The sequence below is a fragment of the Zingiber officinale genome, chromosome 1B (assembly GCF_018446385.1).
Source record: "Zingiber officinale cultivar Zhangliang chromosome 1B, Zo_v1.1, whole genome shotgun sequence".
Classification (NCBI taxonomy): Eukaryota; Viridiplantae; Streptophyta; class Magnoliopsida; order Zingiberales; family Zingiberaceae; genus Zingiber; species Zingiber officinale.
The window spans coordinates 59574222-59590319 of NC_055986.1; the positions used below are offsets into that span (position 1 = coordinate 59574222).

General features: G+C 36.9%; 1 protein-coding gene, 1 long non-coding RNA gene and 1 pseudogene across 2 annotated transcripts; all 3 read left to right on the forward strand.

Moving 5' to 3' along the window:
- Positions 1–2373: 2373 nt before the first annotated feature.
- Positions 2374–4202, forward strand: LOC122038593. The gene is made up of 7 exons (XM_042598400.1): positions 2374–2394; positions 2637–2776; positions 2863–2995; positions 3070–3196; positions 3281–3360; positions 3444–3575; positions 3801–4202. Exons 1-7 carry the CDS (start codon positions 2374–2376, stop codon positions 4047–4049), a joined length of 882 nt encoding a protein of 293 aa, XP_042454334.1. The 3' UTR covers positions 4050–4202.
- A 33-nt stretch (positions 4203–4235) lies between these two features.
- Positions 4236–5768, forward strand: LOC122038602 (annotated as a pseudogene).
- A 4140-nt stretch (positions 5769–9908) lies between these two features.
- On the forward strand, positions 9909–11975 carry LOC121967433. Its single transcript, XR_006107763.1, has 2 exons — positions 9909–10862; positions 11750–11975. It is a non-coding gene; the product is annotated as an uncharacterized LOC121967433 (long non-coding RNA).
- Positions 11976–16098: the final 4123 nt, after the last annotated feature.

Sequence of the window (16098 nt, forward strand, 5' to 3'; positions counted from 1 at the left end):
TTGTAATTTTTCATTTTCTAAATTTATTTTGTCAAAATCCTCTAATTAACAAGCCATGATTAGAGTTCTTTTTAACTCATTATTTTCTTTTAATAATTTTTTATTTTCTATTTTAATTTACAAGATTTTTTTGATAATATTTTTATAAACTTAAATAATCAGGAGGTAGAGATCGTACCTAAATTATCTTGTCGATCTCAGAATTTGATGCTCCCCTTATAGAGCTATTTTTTTTATGTTCCTCTCCCTTCAGCGCTGCTTTCTTCTGAAAACTCTCCCCCTTCATCGATACTCATCTGGGATGAGCTTTCTGTGTCTTCAGGTAGGTATTTGGCTATAAGAGTTGTCCCGGTAATTTCCTTGATCTCGGATTCTTCTAGCGATGATCGATGTCCATCGAGGAGTTGGATTCGACTTCTTTTGGTTCTTCGTAGAGCTTGAAGAACTTTTCCCAAAGTTCTTTTGCACTCTTGTATTTGCCAATTCTATCGAGATCCTGAGCAGACAGGACGCTCAGAAGGTGGAACTTAGTCTTACCATTCGTTGTGCTGCTTCTCAATCCATCGATGCTCCTCAAGTTCTTTTCCTTCTTCATTTTTGGGCATATGAAAACCATACTTAATCATTAGTAAAATATTGAAATCGGTTTTAAAATATAGCTCCATTTGACGTCTTTAAAAGGCGAACTCCCCTTCAAATACTGGTGGGTGGATGCTAGCTTCGGCCATTTCTTGTGCTTCGGTCTGTGGTTAGTCCTTCTTAAGCGACTTTGCTCTGATACCACTTGTTGGTCCCTTGGAGGTCGACAAGAAGGAGTGAATTGCCCTGCATAAAAATGAACACCCTTCTCGATCTTTATAACTTGATTAAAAATAACACTTGCATAAACAGAATTTAAACAGCTAATTAAAGAGAAAGAGGCACAAAGGTTTACTTGGTTTACAATCAGGAGATTGCTAATCCAAGATGTTAAAAGCTTACTAAAGTCTCCTTCGGATGGAGAAGTCTCTTACAACAGTTGATGCACTGAATTAAAAAGCCAAACTCAAATAAAATTGATTACAAGTATTCTGTTTAGCTTCTAGGATTAAGGTTGTATTTATAACCCTGATCGGGAGCACTTAGAAGTGTTCTAGGCGCCTGGACGTGGATAAAATTTTATCTAAATCACAACGGATCGCGACACATTGGGTTTTGATAAACTTTTTGTTCCGAGTGCCTAGAAGGGTTTCGGGCACTTGGACGGTGTCGATACAACCCTTGTTGGGCGAGGTGCCCAGGTGATCAGGGAGAAGGTGAGTGATAAGTCATGGGGTTTGATCGCCACAAGTTGCCTTGATAAGATCTGGACTAGTTCTTTGCCTAAGAACTAGAATGAAGCTCTCATGAAAGAGAAACTCAAATTTTCATTCAAACTTACTTGATTTTCTATACAAGAGTTCTCTTATTTAATATCCCCTAAGATCCACTATGCACTAATTATGCAATAAATATCATGCTTGCATGCATGGTATTTATTATCTACTAATGCAACCACTAATCCCTAATACTAGCTTAATGCAACCATGCATGCATGGTTTATTATACTAGCTTAGGAACTCTAAAAAATGCATTAAAAATCCACAAAGGATATCAAAAGTCACTTTAGAAACCCCCCCCCCCCCCCCCCCCAAAAAAAAAAAGACATACGAAATGGTCCTCATGTTAGTTCAATTTCACTTTCAAATTGAAGGAAGTGATCCATTTAGTTGTTGCCTCCATTGTGCATTGATCCTCCTTTTCCTTGAGCCCTATTATTAAGCCTTCCAAAGCTTGCTTCATTCTCTTAGCACTACAAGAAAAACCTTCATAGACATCGGTGGAACAACAACAGTTTTAAGCAAAAACCGATGTCTTTGAGTATTTTATACCGGTTTTTCTAAAAACTGGTGTCTATGAGCACAGATTTTCACTCATAGACATCGGTTTTTTAGCCGATGTCTATGAGCGCCTTTTTTTTTGTTAATAGACACCGGTTTTAATAGCGGTTTTTAAAACTCGGTGTTAATGAACCAAAAAATAATAATTTAATTTTTCCACCAGCCAAAATTTACAACACTTCACAAAGTTCCCTCCAAACCTAAACTAATATCGCACCCCTTCTCTCAGCCTAAACCTAAACCTAAACCTAAACCTCCAAGCCTCATCTACCTCTTCCCCTTTGATCGACGCCCCTTCCTTCTTCCCCTTCGATCGACGCCCCTTCCTGGATCGACGTTCCGTTCTGCCTCCTCGTCCGATCCTCTCTCCCCCCTCCTCCTTCCTCTCTTCGCTCTTCCCGGCTAAGGTAGGGGCCGACGAGATCCGAACAACGAGAGGACGCCCACGACCACCATGGCACGGTTGGTCGGCAACGTGAGGGAATCCGAAGGAAGAGAGAACAGCACCGAGATCCAGGAGTTCGTACACAGAAGGGGCATCGACTTACTTCCTCCTATCCCTCCCCTCCCGCTATCTCCCCTTCTGCGCCAGATCTACCTCTCCGGCAATCACGACCTCGCCTTCGTCGACGCCCTTCCGACGGCTCCCCCTTTGCCGCCACCTAGAGCGGGAGCGGTGGTTCGAGGGGGACGGGTACGAGGCGATGCACGTTCAAGGCAGGCGGTGGAGCGGCGACATGGGCGGCCGATCTGATTGTCGGCATGTACATCTGGTCGCATTTCCTATTTCCTGTAGTTTGTGGAAAATCAAATGTGAACCCACAGTCTAGGGACTTGGTGCTGCAATTGGTCGAAAGGTTTGTCATGAGGCAATGTTGATACTCTTATCCTTTTGTTTCTATTTATTGCTTTAGTCAAAAGCTACTTTCTGGCTTTATTTCAGGATTCTCTCTGGACCGAAAGCTCGAACTATTCTGTTAAATGGCGCTGTTCGAAAGGGGGAACACATAGTACCACCTGCTGTACTTGATGTACTCATGTGGGCGACTTTTCCTGCTTCTACAGCTCGAGTCAAGGTTTTCCTATTTCCATGGAAGATCTCCATATTGCGTAAAATTTTACGATGAGTTCCTAATATATCTTTCTGCAGGCAACTGAAAGATTTGAGACGTTTTATCCTACTCTAAAAGAGTTGGCTCTTACTGGTTCTGGTACCAAAACCACAAAGCAAGCATCACAACAGCTTTTGCCTTTCGCCATCCAAGCGATTCAAGAAAGTATAATTGAGATGCTTAATTATTATGTGTCCTAGGCTGATGTTTTCATAGTATGACTGTACTTAACATGGAACTTATATACAGATAATTCCGAGCTAACAAAGGAAGCGACGGATTTGTTCATCTGGTGTTTGACTCAGAATGCTGAGTGCTATAAACAGTGGGTGAGTTGTTCTTCAAACGTGCTATTTATAGCTTTTTTTATTTTGTAAACCTTTCTAACTGCTTTAACTGTTGTATCATGAAGGAAAAACTCTATGTAGAGAATGTTGGTGCGACAATTATTGTTCTTCGAAAACTCTCCACTGAGTGGCGAAATTACTCGGCCAAAATTTCCCCCGACACTCTCAAAGTAACACTTAAGCATTTGAGGGCTAAAGTAAGTATAGCTACTATCAAATATTTCTAATTTTCTTGTCCAAGTTCAGTCATTCGAAGCTCACGGTTTTTGGATTTCCATCCTTGGCATCTATCGTGTGCATGATATGATAAATTTACTTATTTGTTGCACTTGTATCTAGATGTGGTCAGGTTTAGTTGCACAGTGTTTTTCAAAATTTAGTTGCTGATCAGAATCTTTTTCTTCTTATTTTCTCTATCAAAGAATGAAGATGCCCTATCAAGAAACACAGACCCCAGCCAAGTAGCATCCATCAAAGAAGCTGACAAGTACTGCAAGATAATTTTGATGAAGTTAACACGTAATTTTGGCTGCATGAAGGGTAGTGTTTTGGTGCTTGTGCTGGGAATTGGTCTCTTTTTCACTCTTTCACCGAATGCCGAGTTAATTAACTGGGAGAACATCAATTGGGAGAAATTTCAGGTGTTGTTCAGTTCTCTCCAATCCTCTTAGAACAACTTGGAGTTTAACCAAATATTACCAACAAAGGAGATAGGTCAAGAAAGGATATGATGGCGCTAAATTCAAAGATAATAATAAGTTTGGTTTTTCACCACGGCTAGATAACTATCTGAAATTGCTCTGGTGTTCGTCGTTGCAGCAAGCTGCTCCTACTGCTATTTGCTTTCCATCCGACCAATGTTACGTAAGTATGGTTTTCATCTTGTTTTGTCTGGAAACCGTTACTACATTTCTGATCAGGTACTCGATTGCATGTCAAATTCATCTTCATATTGAAACTTGTGTCTCAGATATTTAAAGCATGTTCAAAGTTTTATGTGCTAATTAAGGAATATATATTCAATGTTAGCATTTTGTTTATATATTGGAATATGTGGAAGTCGTTAGCAATGAACCTGGATGTATGAAGACATTCACAAATGCAGAATGCCTTAAAGCACATATCAAAACTTCTCACCTTTATGTTGATTGTGTGATTTGTGGAACAAAACAGCTGAAGAAGAATATTAAATGACATGAACACATGCATGAAGCAAGTGAGGTGACTGAGAGGACAAAATGTAACTTTGAAGGTTGTGAACGCACCTTTTCAAATGTAAGACCTGAATTTTGTGTAGTTATCGATTTTCTGTCTCTCAGGCCGTCAAAGCTTAATTGCTATTTGGAGGCAATCTAGTAGCACTTTTTCAATTAATAGGATGAGGTTAAAATCATGACCAAATAAAACCATAATATGTTTGCATCCCAATTTGTGCGCCATCAGGAATTTGGTTAGGACATTGTTCGAAGCTTAACCTCTTTGCAAGAGACTAAGACATGCTGAAACTGTTATTGAGGTTGATTTTCCTATATTAGAAGCAGTTCTTGAACTAGGAGACAATTATTGAATATGAATGGATCAAAGGTAAAGATCATGGAGATGTCTAATTTGAGCCTTTTTAACAGAAGCTTAAAACACCTAGGCAAAGACAATTATCATATATAAACGGATCAAAGGTAATTTGAGCTTTTTTTAACAGAGGCTTGGAGTGTGTAGGCTGTTAAAAAAGATGTTCAAATGACCTTTTACCACATTCATTATTAATTGCATAAATGCACACTTGTTGATAAGGACAATTTATTGGAAGATCACCCTTTTTTTCTTCTCATATGCATCACTTAATTTATTTCTGGATAAGCAATCAATCTTCTATTTAGTAACTATAAAGTATAGTTTTTGCGCCTTGTAGGTATCAAATCTCAGACAGCACATAAAAGCAGTCCATCAAAATCTTCGTCCATTTGCATGTAGATTTTCTAAATGTGGGAAGAAATTTCCCTACAAGCATGTCAGGGATAACAATGAAAAATCTGGTGTGCACAGTTACATTCAAGTAAGTGTTTAGTCTAAGATTTATCTACTAGACTTGACATGGTGATCTGAAATGTTAGCAAATTCAATTTTGAATTTTGTTTGAATCTGAACAAATATTTAATCTAGGTTTGCATGAATTCTGAGTTGCTTTGAGCTTCTTATTGCAGGGTGACTTCCTAGAAATCGACGAGCAGTGGCAGTCACAGCCACGAGGTGGACGGAAAAGAAAGTGTCCTTCTATCGGATCTTTCTGCAGGAAGAGGATTGTTTCACCTGAGCAAGCATCAACGCTTATGTACAATGTTCTCCAGAACATGATGCAAGCAGAGTTTTGCTGGTGGGACGAAATAGAATAGGTGATTGTTTTTGTGCAAGCAGAGTTTCGTTTTCCCTTCTACCCAACTCTTTTCCTTGCTTCTAATTTGAGTTTTGTGCAAGCAGAGTTTTGCTTCTAATTTAAGCATTCAAATTAGTCATCTTGTTACTTGGTGCTCTTACTACATTTTCAACTATGATTTTTGGTCTTGGTTTACTAATATATTATTTATGTGTTTTTACAGTTTACAAATCTCAAGTACTCCAGAGTTGAAATTGATGAAGTGCGGTTCGAGTGGGCTGAATGCATGCTAGATTACATTTGAAGTGCGGTTCTACCTTGATGTGTTAAAAGAATGTTCTACCTTGATTTTGATATCTATTAGCTAGCTTTTGATGTAAAAAGAATGTTTGGGTATTTTATGGATATTGTTGTAAGAAGATTATTTATATAATTTGTGAATATTTGTGTATTTTATGGATATTATTGAATGAAAAATATTTGTATAATTTGTGAATATTTGTGTATTTTTTTTTGTTATTGTCGGTTTTTCATTGTTTCGGAAATCAAATTTGTGCTATTAAAAAAATACATATTTCATCGATTTTCCACCGCTGCAAAACCGGTGTTATTAACTAATATTACATCGGTCATTTACCGCTGCCAAAACTGGTGTTATTAACATACAATATTACATCGGTTTTACACCGTTGATGAAACGGTGTCGTTAAGTGATACTACACCGGTTAATAACCGATTCGAAGACCGGTGTCGTTAAGTGATACTACACCGGTTTTAACCCGATGTTTAAAATGGCAGACTTTTAACATTGGCTTCATAGACATCGGTCAAAAATGAAATAGACACCGGTGGAAAACCGATGTCTATGAAGGTTTTTGTTGCAGTGTAGTCTTGGACTTTGTCATGGGTCCCCCAATTCCCTTCAATGTCTCTTCTTGTCTCACATCAGTGATCAAGTGTTCGCACCTCTACGGTATCCACACAAACATGTTCCATTCGTCTCATGAACTCTCATTCTGGAGAAGAACCAACTTTGTGGTGCTAGCCACACAAGGTGATTCGGCCATGAGGAAGCATCATTTATGAGGAAGAAGAGAGGAAGGAGAAAAAGACAAAAAATGAACTTTCTTACAAACAATGGTCAAAATTCCTCCTTTTGTACTCTCATGGAATACCAAAAGTCCATTTGGCTCTTGATCTCCCTTTTGCCTCTTGATCTTCTTCATGAATTGACTCTTAGTCATCTTTCATGAAGAGTCTTTTGGTCAAGTCAAAATTTACCTTTCCTTTTCCCTTTTGGTCTAGTCAAAATTGACCTTTCCTCTTCCTTGGTGAATTCAAGTTCACCCAATGAGTCTAACTCATTGAACCTTATCAATCCCAATTGACTCCGTGGACATCAATCCAAATTGACTCCATGAATCAAATTCAAATTAGAGTCTATCCAATAATTGGATGCAATTGAGTCTAACTCAATGAGTCTAATTTGGATTAAATTTCTCTTTGTTTTCCTCTTAATAGGTTGGATTATTATATTGGATTAACCATTAACCCAATAACCCAATAAGCCTAATCATCCCATAATTTTGTCTTAGGACTATTACTAACAATCTCCCACTAGAACTAGTGACAATCATTACAAAGATAACACTAACACTTTAAATTAACTCATTAATCTTATGATCCTTAGTATTTTAGTCAAACTAAAATATCCATCTACAAACCAACATGTTCTTTGTGTGTGACCCAATAGGCTCTCATAATGTTGGTAATGTATCCAAATCAACATTTTAGATATATAAATAATGAGTGGCATCTAGCAATGCATCATTGCTACCCAAGTGACGAGAAAGTTGAGATCCGACCTAACTTGTCAGTGGCTATTATCTTGTATGACTTAGTCCCTTTATCCTTGATATCTAGATTGATCAATGAGGCATAGACCGTGTCATCCTCTTATCAATCTTTATATTTCTTGAACTCCAAGTAGACAAACTCAAAACAAATAAGCTCAATATCTCATATTGACTCATTTGAGCATGGTCATGTATTCTTGTGTCCTACTAATCAAGGGGCCCATAGATATCGCTTCCTTTATATGGAAGGGATAGATCTCATTTACATCACTCACATCCCTCTGCATAACTCATTGCATACCCAGTGATCAACTTTATAGTCCACCCTATTACAAGTGATGTTTGATGATACCAAAATACACAACTCCTTATGTAGGGAACCGTAGTGACTTCAAGTCTAAGGACTATTCATACCAATAGTCACATGAAAATATTTATAATACTCATATAATGATCCATGAAACATTCTCATGATGGGTCAATTCAGTACATATTCTCTAATATATACCTATATGTCAACCTGATATCTCATATCCATGACTTGTGAGATTAAGTCATCCGTTGACTTACATGCTAGTCTCAATTCATTAATATTGTCCTTGCATATTAATTCTTGACTAGGAATAGTTAAGAGCAGTATTCTATGTATGTTTACAATATCCCATTATCAATTTAGCTAATTGATATGTTGTAGACTAGCACTTACTACCCTAGGACATTATTATATTTATTCATTCGACACTGAACTGAAATAAATATAATAACCATAACCTTTGTCTTTTAATAAAATAATTAAATATGATACAAAATGTCCTAAGTCAATCAACTCTTGATTGCCTCTTAGGGCTTACACTAACATTCTTCTTATGTCTCTAGTGTCAATTACTAAAAATCTAATATCCATTGACCTAGTGTGACCATCATGCTTCCTCGATGCCAAAGCCTTGGTCAAATGATCCGTAATGTTAGCATTGTTCGGTTCTCTACATATCCTCACATCTCATATATCAATAATCCCTCAAATAAGATAGAATTGTTGTAGTACCCAATACTCAATACCACCATTTAAGTAAAATACATACCCTAATTGTGATCTAGAATCATCCTTGTCAATTTGGAAGCTTGCACCACTGTAACCCTTTACAACAACCGTTGTAACCCTTTACAGTAAGCTTTTTATCACCTCCAAAGATCAACAAATAATCTTGAGTTCTTCTCAAGTACTTAAGAATATTCTTGATTGTTGTCCAGTGACCTTCAACTAGATCTGACTAGTATCAGCTCATCATGGTTAATGCATATGAGACATCTAAGCGAGTATAAAGCATGGTGTACATCATAGACCCTATAGCAGATGCATGAGGAATCTGATCCATGCGGTCCCTTGCTTCCTTAGAAGAGGGGCATTGAGTCTTCGAAAGACTCACACCATGTGACATTGGCTGGAATCCCTTCATGGAACCCTACATGGCAAAACATTTAAGCACCTTGTCAATATATATACTCTGACTTAGACTAAGCAATCTCTTAGATATATCTCTATAGATCTTGATGCCTAAAATATCGGCTGCTTCACCTAAGTCCTTCATTGAGAAATAATTCTCACGCCAAGTCTTCACTGACTGAAGGGTAGGGATATCATTTTCAATGAGAAGTATGTCATCCACATACATTATAAGAAAGATGACTGTGCTCCCACTAATCTTCTTGTAGACACAAGGTTCATCTTCATTCTTAATGAAACCAAACGCTTTGATCACATCATCGAATCGAAGATTCCATCTTCTAAAAGCTTGCTTTAATCTATATATGGATCGTTGCAACTTACATACCTTTCCAACATGCTCTGGATCTACAAATCCTCAAGTTATGTCATGTACACATCCTTGAGTAGATTTTTATTAAGAAATGCAGTTTTGACATCCATCTGTTAGATCTTATAATCATAGTAAGCAACAATAGCAAGCATGATCTGAATGAACTTTAGCATCGCAACGGGTGAAAATGTTTCATCATTGTAAGGTTTCACGAGCATTAAATAAGGAATTAATTTACAAAATAAATTAAGGTCTCATGAGTGATAATTAAGGAATTTATTTATTAAAATTTTCTACGAACTTTAGGGATTTTAGGGATATAAAATGAATTGGTATGACACATTTTAAGGGGTAAAACTATTAACTTTAAGGGAAATATATGATGGACAAATAAATTAGGAGTTGATTGAGCTTAATTACCTTAAGATTAAGATTTAATTAATCTAGGTATAAATATATACATATATATCTAGCTTCACCCACTTCACCCGATCCGTTGGTTTCCCAAAATCGCCGTCTCCTCTTTCTCCTAATCTCCGCCAATTCGACGCAGCGTCCCATTGCCCTTGAGCTCCAGCCAGGCGTCACGCTCCGATCAGGTGTTGACCATGTAGTCAATTCCATGGAAGACCTCCGATCGAGCAGAGGATTACCGTCGGCCAACAACACTGGTGAGGCCTTATCGCATCTGGCGGTAGCACAAAGAAGAGAAAAAAAATGGATGGGTAAGAAGAGAAAAGGCAAGTGCATTTCCTTATGCAACTGTGAGATCTATGAGGTATGGGATTGGAACCTAGGAGATGCTGGAATGCTTTCAATAAGCTTAGATTGTTTCATTCCGTGATGCTCTTGTCCGATTTAGGGTTTCCGTGATGTTCTCCATACATTTTTGAATCCATCTTGTGATGTTACCTTTCGATTTTCGTTGTGATGGTGAATGATCTTGCTTTTTGTTCAAGTTCTTGAGGAATCGAGTCTTGGTTTCATATTCTTGATGGATTTGTTGGATTTGAATGTCTTAGTTCTTCATGGGAAGACTCAGACTTGATTGGTTCTTGCTTTAAAGTTCTTGATGCGGACCTTACATTCAACCGGTGGTTCTGTTTGGGATCTCTGGACGGATGTGTTCAGATGTGATTCGTTCATGTTATGCATTTATGTGTTGAAGATATGTGGTTTCAAATGGTGAGATCTGGACTGGTTTCTGGTGCCTTGTGTTGTTCAGATTCTCTTTAAGGGATAACTATCAAAACCAAAAGATGATTATGGTATTCTCGAGTTCATGTTGAGTATTATTGAGTCTGCGATTATTTATTCGGTTGTAGGTAGTAACAATAAGAGATCGTTGCGGGTTTTGATCTTGTGTTGGCTACAAGTTTTACTCTTGTGGATGGGTAGTGTGACTATGCAATTAGTTTTGGAATGCTGTTCTTTTGTGAGGTATGATCGTTGCAAATTTTTGGAATTGGGTTTACCAATTTGAGGTGTTTTTCTACTCTCCTGGATATTCTCGGATTCTAAGAAGGTTTCCTTGTGTTTTTGTGCGGGGCACTATCTGGATTTCAATTGAAGTTCTTATGAAAATGTATGCCCTATGGTTTATGGTAGTTTATTTTTCCTTTGTTTTCTTTATACAAGTAAAGTTATGGATTGATTAGAGTTTCTTTTTTTGTTATGGGAAGGATTCTGTGCAGGAATTGTAGATAAAGGTTGGTTGGTGTTAGGTTGTTGTTGTTTCTTTATGGATAGATTGAGATGTGGTATTTTTCGTATTAAATGCTATTTCATTACTTCCTCAACATGTTTTGTGGTATAAGCACTGTTTAGATTTAGGTAGATTACTGCTATAGATTGTTTAATTATGTGAAGAATGATTTGAATGAATTATGTTAAGGAGGTTGATGGATAGGTTATGATTTCTTATGTGGCTAGTTAGATGAATATGAACATATGTGGTGATAGTACAGGATGGGTGCCTCGGGATGAGCTTCGGGGAGGGCCCTTCCAACATGACTGATACTGTAAATTATCATCGATACTGTAATTTATTGTTAGCTTCGGCTATATGACTGCATGTTCTCCTAAGAGGTACCTCTAGGGTCATGGGACTGTTGACAGACTCTTATAGTGGTTACCAGATATGTGACATATTCACCTTATTAGCTATATAAGATCACTTGTACATTGAATATCTTACTTTATTATTCTGTAACTGGGTTATGTTTTCTGTTGACTTCTGGTTGCTATTGCTGCTACTTCGTGGATGTCCTTTTGTTCATAGTGGATTGTGATTGCTGGGCCATAGACTCATAATGTCTACATTACAGGTGAGGATGACTCACATAATATGACGGAAGGCCCACAGACGGAGTAGACGAGGAGACGGGATAGACGCATGGGTCTGAATATTTAGGAGTGCAGAGCATACTGATTTAATTGCGAGAGATTTTTCTTTTATATTTGTAAGGAGGGAGGTTGGGGATTATTATCCTTATTCATTAAACTCTTGTTTGATGCAGATATTTTCATTGGTTAAGATAGTTCTTCTTGATAGGATTGCACTATGGTTATTACACAGTAGAAGGCGAGAGGATAGTTTAAAAAAATACTTGAGGGATAATCTAGGGATGTTTCAATCATAGTCTTTACCATGAATCTACTTGAATCATTTAGCTACCAATCTACCTTTATAGGTATGCATATGACCATCCATGTCAGTCTTCACCTTGAAGATCCACTTACATCCAATGGGTTTGATCCCTTCAGGTGGATCAACCAAAGTCCATACTTGGTTAGTGTACATGGATTCCATCTCGGATCTCATGGACTCTATCCATTTCTCATAATCTCGGCCCCATACAGCTTCTTGATAAAATGTAGGCTCATTGAGACCAACTAACACTACATCACCGTTGTTAGACAAGAGAAAAGAATATCTCTCAGGTTGACGATGGGTCCTATCATATCTGTGTAGAGCTTGTGCTACTTGAATAGGTTGTTGCTCCACAACTTCTTGTACTGTAAGAACATCATGATCCACAACATCTTGTGGTTCCTGTTCAGTTTCCATCAAGGTATCAGTGCTAGTTTGTGCATCTTAAATTTCTTCAAGATCGACTTTACTCCCACTAGATTTTCTAGAAACAAATTTCCTTTCTACAAAGACACCAGTTCTGGCAATAAACACCTTGCCTTGTGTGATATTATAAAAGTAGTATCCCTTTGTTTCCTTGGGATATCCTACAAAATGACACTTGTCTGATTTGGGTCCTAATTTATCTGAGACTTGTCATCGAACGTAAGTCTCATAACCCCAAATCTTTATGAAAGACATCTTGGGACTCTTCCTAGTTCATATCATATATGGTATCTGTTGGTTGCTACTCGGAAAACCTAGAGGTTCCACTGTACAAAATTTTTGTACAAAGGTATGAACCTTTTCCTAGCTACCATGTGTTCTTTTAAATTAAATTTTTGGATCGCCTGCGGAACTTAACATGTTTGATCCAAAACTTAATCTATTTGTTCTTTTAGGTTTTGACTTGGATCTCCTGCGGAACTTAACACGTTCGACCCAAATCACCTTAAGTTATTAATTTCATTAAATATTAATTTCCATAATTGGTTCACAGTACTGACGTGGTGAGGCACATGACCTTCTTGGATATGGGAGCAACCACCACCGACTAGACAAAACCTTTTATAGAAATCTAATATTTAATTTCCTAAAATAACTTTAGGTTAACCAAAAAGAACAATCAAATCACAAGGAAAAATAAAACAAAGGAACACAACTTCGAAAAAATATATTCGAAATACTAGAATCGTAAGCCTCTTGTATTTGGTATTATTTCCATAAATAACTAGTATGATGCGGAAAAGGAAAAACTACTAGTTATACCTTCTAGAAAGACCTCTTGATCTTCTACCGTATTCCTCTTCTAACCTCGGACGTTGTGTGGGAAATGATCTTCCGAGATGAGAAACCACCAATTACCTTCTTCTTCCTTGCAAGTTTCGGTCATCAAAACTTCTCCTAGGATGAAGAGGTTCGGCCACCACCACCATGCTCCAAGGGATGCTAGAAAAGAGGCTTCTTTTCTCTCCTTCTTCTCCTTCTTAGATCCGGCCACCAAAGCTATCTCCACCATGAGAAGGTTTCGGCCACACAAAGGAGAGGAGAGGAAAGAAAGGGCCGGCCACACCCAAGGAGAAAAGAGAGAAAAAATAGAATAGAGTTCTTAGCCTTGAAGCCTCCTCTACCCCCTCTTTTATAATCCTTGGTCTTGGCAAATAAGGAAAATTTAATAAAACCTTCCTTAATTCTTTTGCCATTGAAAAGGAAAATTTATTTAATTAAAAATAATTTTTCTCTTTCAATTTGCAATGGCGGCACACCAAGAAATCTCCAAGCAAATAAAATTTTAAACATCAATTAAAACTTCCTTATTTGCTTCCGGAAATTTATAAAAATTTCTCGATAATTTTAATCCCTTCATGATTGGTTTATAAAAAGGAAATTTAATAAATTAAAATCTTTCTTTTAAACATGTGGATAAAAAGAAAGTTATCTCTAAAAATTAAAATCTCTTTTAATCAACAAATAAGGAAAGATATCAAATCTTTTCTCAATTTTTTGTAGAAACTAATAAAAGAGAATTATTAATTTTTAAACTTTCTTTTAAATCATGAACATGGTTAAAAAATAAAGTTTTCTTAAAATTTAAAATCCTCCTTTAATCAACAAATAAGGAAAGATTTTAAATTTTAAACTCTCTTTTAAACATGTAGATGATTTACAAATAAGGAAAGTTTTAACCAAAAATTAAAACCATCCTTTTAAACTACAAATAAGGAAAGAGATTAATCTCTTCTATTAATCTTTTGTAGAAAACTATAAAAGGAAATTTTTAATTTTTAAACTCTCTTTTAAAATCATGATATCCACATAAGAAATAATTTTAATAAAAATCCTTTTTAATATTCTAGTGGTAGGCCACCTAAGCTTGGGACCCAAGCTTTCGTACACGGCTCATCCACTTGGTCTCGCCTACAGCTTGGGTTCCAAGTTGGCTTGGCCCTACTGATGGGTAAGAAGGTGGTATCTTGGTGGGTATAAATCTCATATACTAGAGGCTACGATAGGAATGAGAGGAGGAATTGGTTTTGGTCTCCGTGAAATTAAGCATCCCGTGTTCGCCTGACACACAACTTAATTTCATCGATAATAATTCATTCCACTAAAGAACTATTATTGAACTACCACCAATCCCAAATTACATTTGGGCTCCTTCTTATGAGTGTGTTAATCTCCCTGTGTTTAAGATAACAATGTCCACGGATTAAGTAAGTTCTCGACAACTCACTTAATTAATATCTAGTTCCAAGTAGTACCACTCAACTTCATCGCCATGTCGGAGTCCACCTGCAGGGTTTAACATGACAATCCTTATGAGCTCCTCTTGGGGACATTCTCAACCTAGATCACTAGGACACAATTTCCTTCTATAATCAACAACACACACTATAAGTGATATCATTTCCCAACTTATCGGGCTTATTGATTCATTGAACTAAATCTCACCCATTGATAAATTAAAGAAATAAATATCAAATATATGTGCTTGTTATTATATTAGGATTAAGAGCACACACTTCCATAATAACTGAGGTCTTTGTTTCTTTATAAAGTCAGTATAAAAGAAACGACCTCTAATGGTCCTACTCAATACACTCTAAGTGTACTAGTGTAATTATATAGTTAAGATAAACTAATACCTAATTACACTACGACCTTCCAATGGTTTGTTCATTTCCATTATGGTCGTGAGCTACTGTTTATAATTTATAACGTACTGATAACATGATCCTCTGTGTGTGACACCACACACCATGTTATCTACAATATAAATTAATTGAACAACTACATTTATCATAAATGTAAACATTTGACCAATGTGATTCTTATTTCTAGATAAATGTTTATACCAAAAGCTGGGCTTTTAGTATACACTCTAACAGTATCTTTATGATAGCCTTAGATGGAATGCGGTTAAGTGTGAAAGCGTCCGTCTCTAGAGCATGTCCCCAGAAGGAAGTAGGAACATCTATATGACTCATCATCGATCATACCATATCTAATAAAGTATGATTTCTCCTTTCTGATACACCATTCCATTGTGGGGTACCAGGTGGAGTGTGTTGAGATATGATCCCACACTTAAGGAGATGATCATGAAACTCTTGGCTAAGGTATTCCTCACCTTGATCTGATCGAAATATCTTAATACTCTTACCAAGTTGGTTTTGTACTTCATTCTTGAATTCTTTAAACTTTTCAAAGGATTCTGACTTGTAGACCATCAGATACACGTAGCCGTACCTACTGAAATGATCAGTAAAAGTAATGAAGTAATGGTAGCCTCCTCTAGTTGCTATTTTGAAAGGGCCACATACATCTATATGTATGAGTCCTAACAAGTCATTTGCTCTTTCGCTATGTCCAATAAATGGAGTCTTTGTCATCTTGCCTTGAAGACAAGATTAGCATGTCTCATATGATTTAAAATCAAATGAGTCCAAAAGTCCATCCTTATGGAGTTGGGATATGCGACTTAAGCGACAATGCCAGAGATATATTTGGTTCAAATCATTAGACTTGAACCGTTTGGTATTT

What these genes read in the sequence shown, in the direction of transcription:
- LOC122038593 (XM_042598400.1), top strand. Translation starts at nt 2,374, where the DNA reads ATGGCACGGTTGGTCGGCAAC. An exon ending in TGGCACGGTTGGTCGGCAAC is followed by an intron (nt 2,395 to 2,636) that starts GTGAGGGAATCC and finishes TGCACGTTCAAG; the next exon opens with GCAGGCGGTGGAGCGGCGAC. An exon ending in CTTCTACAGCTCGAGTCAAG is followed by an intron (nt 2,996 to 3,069) that starts GTTTTCCTATTT and finishes ATCTTTCTGCAG; the next exon opens with GCAACTGAAAGATTTGAGAC.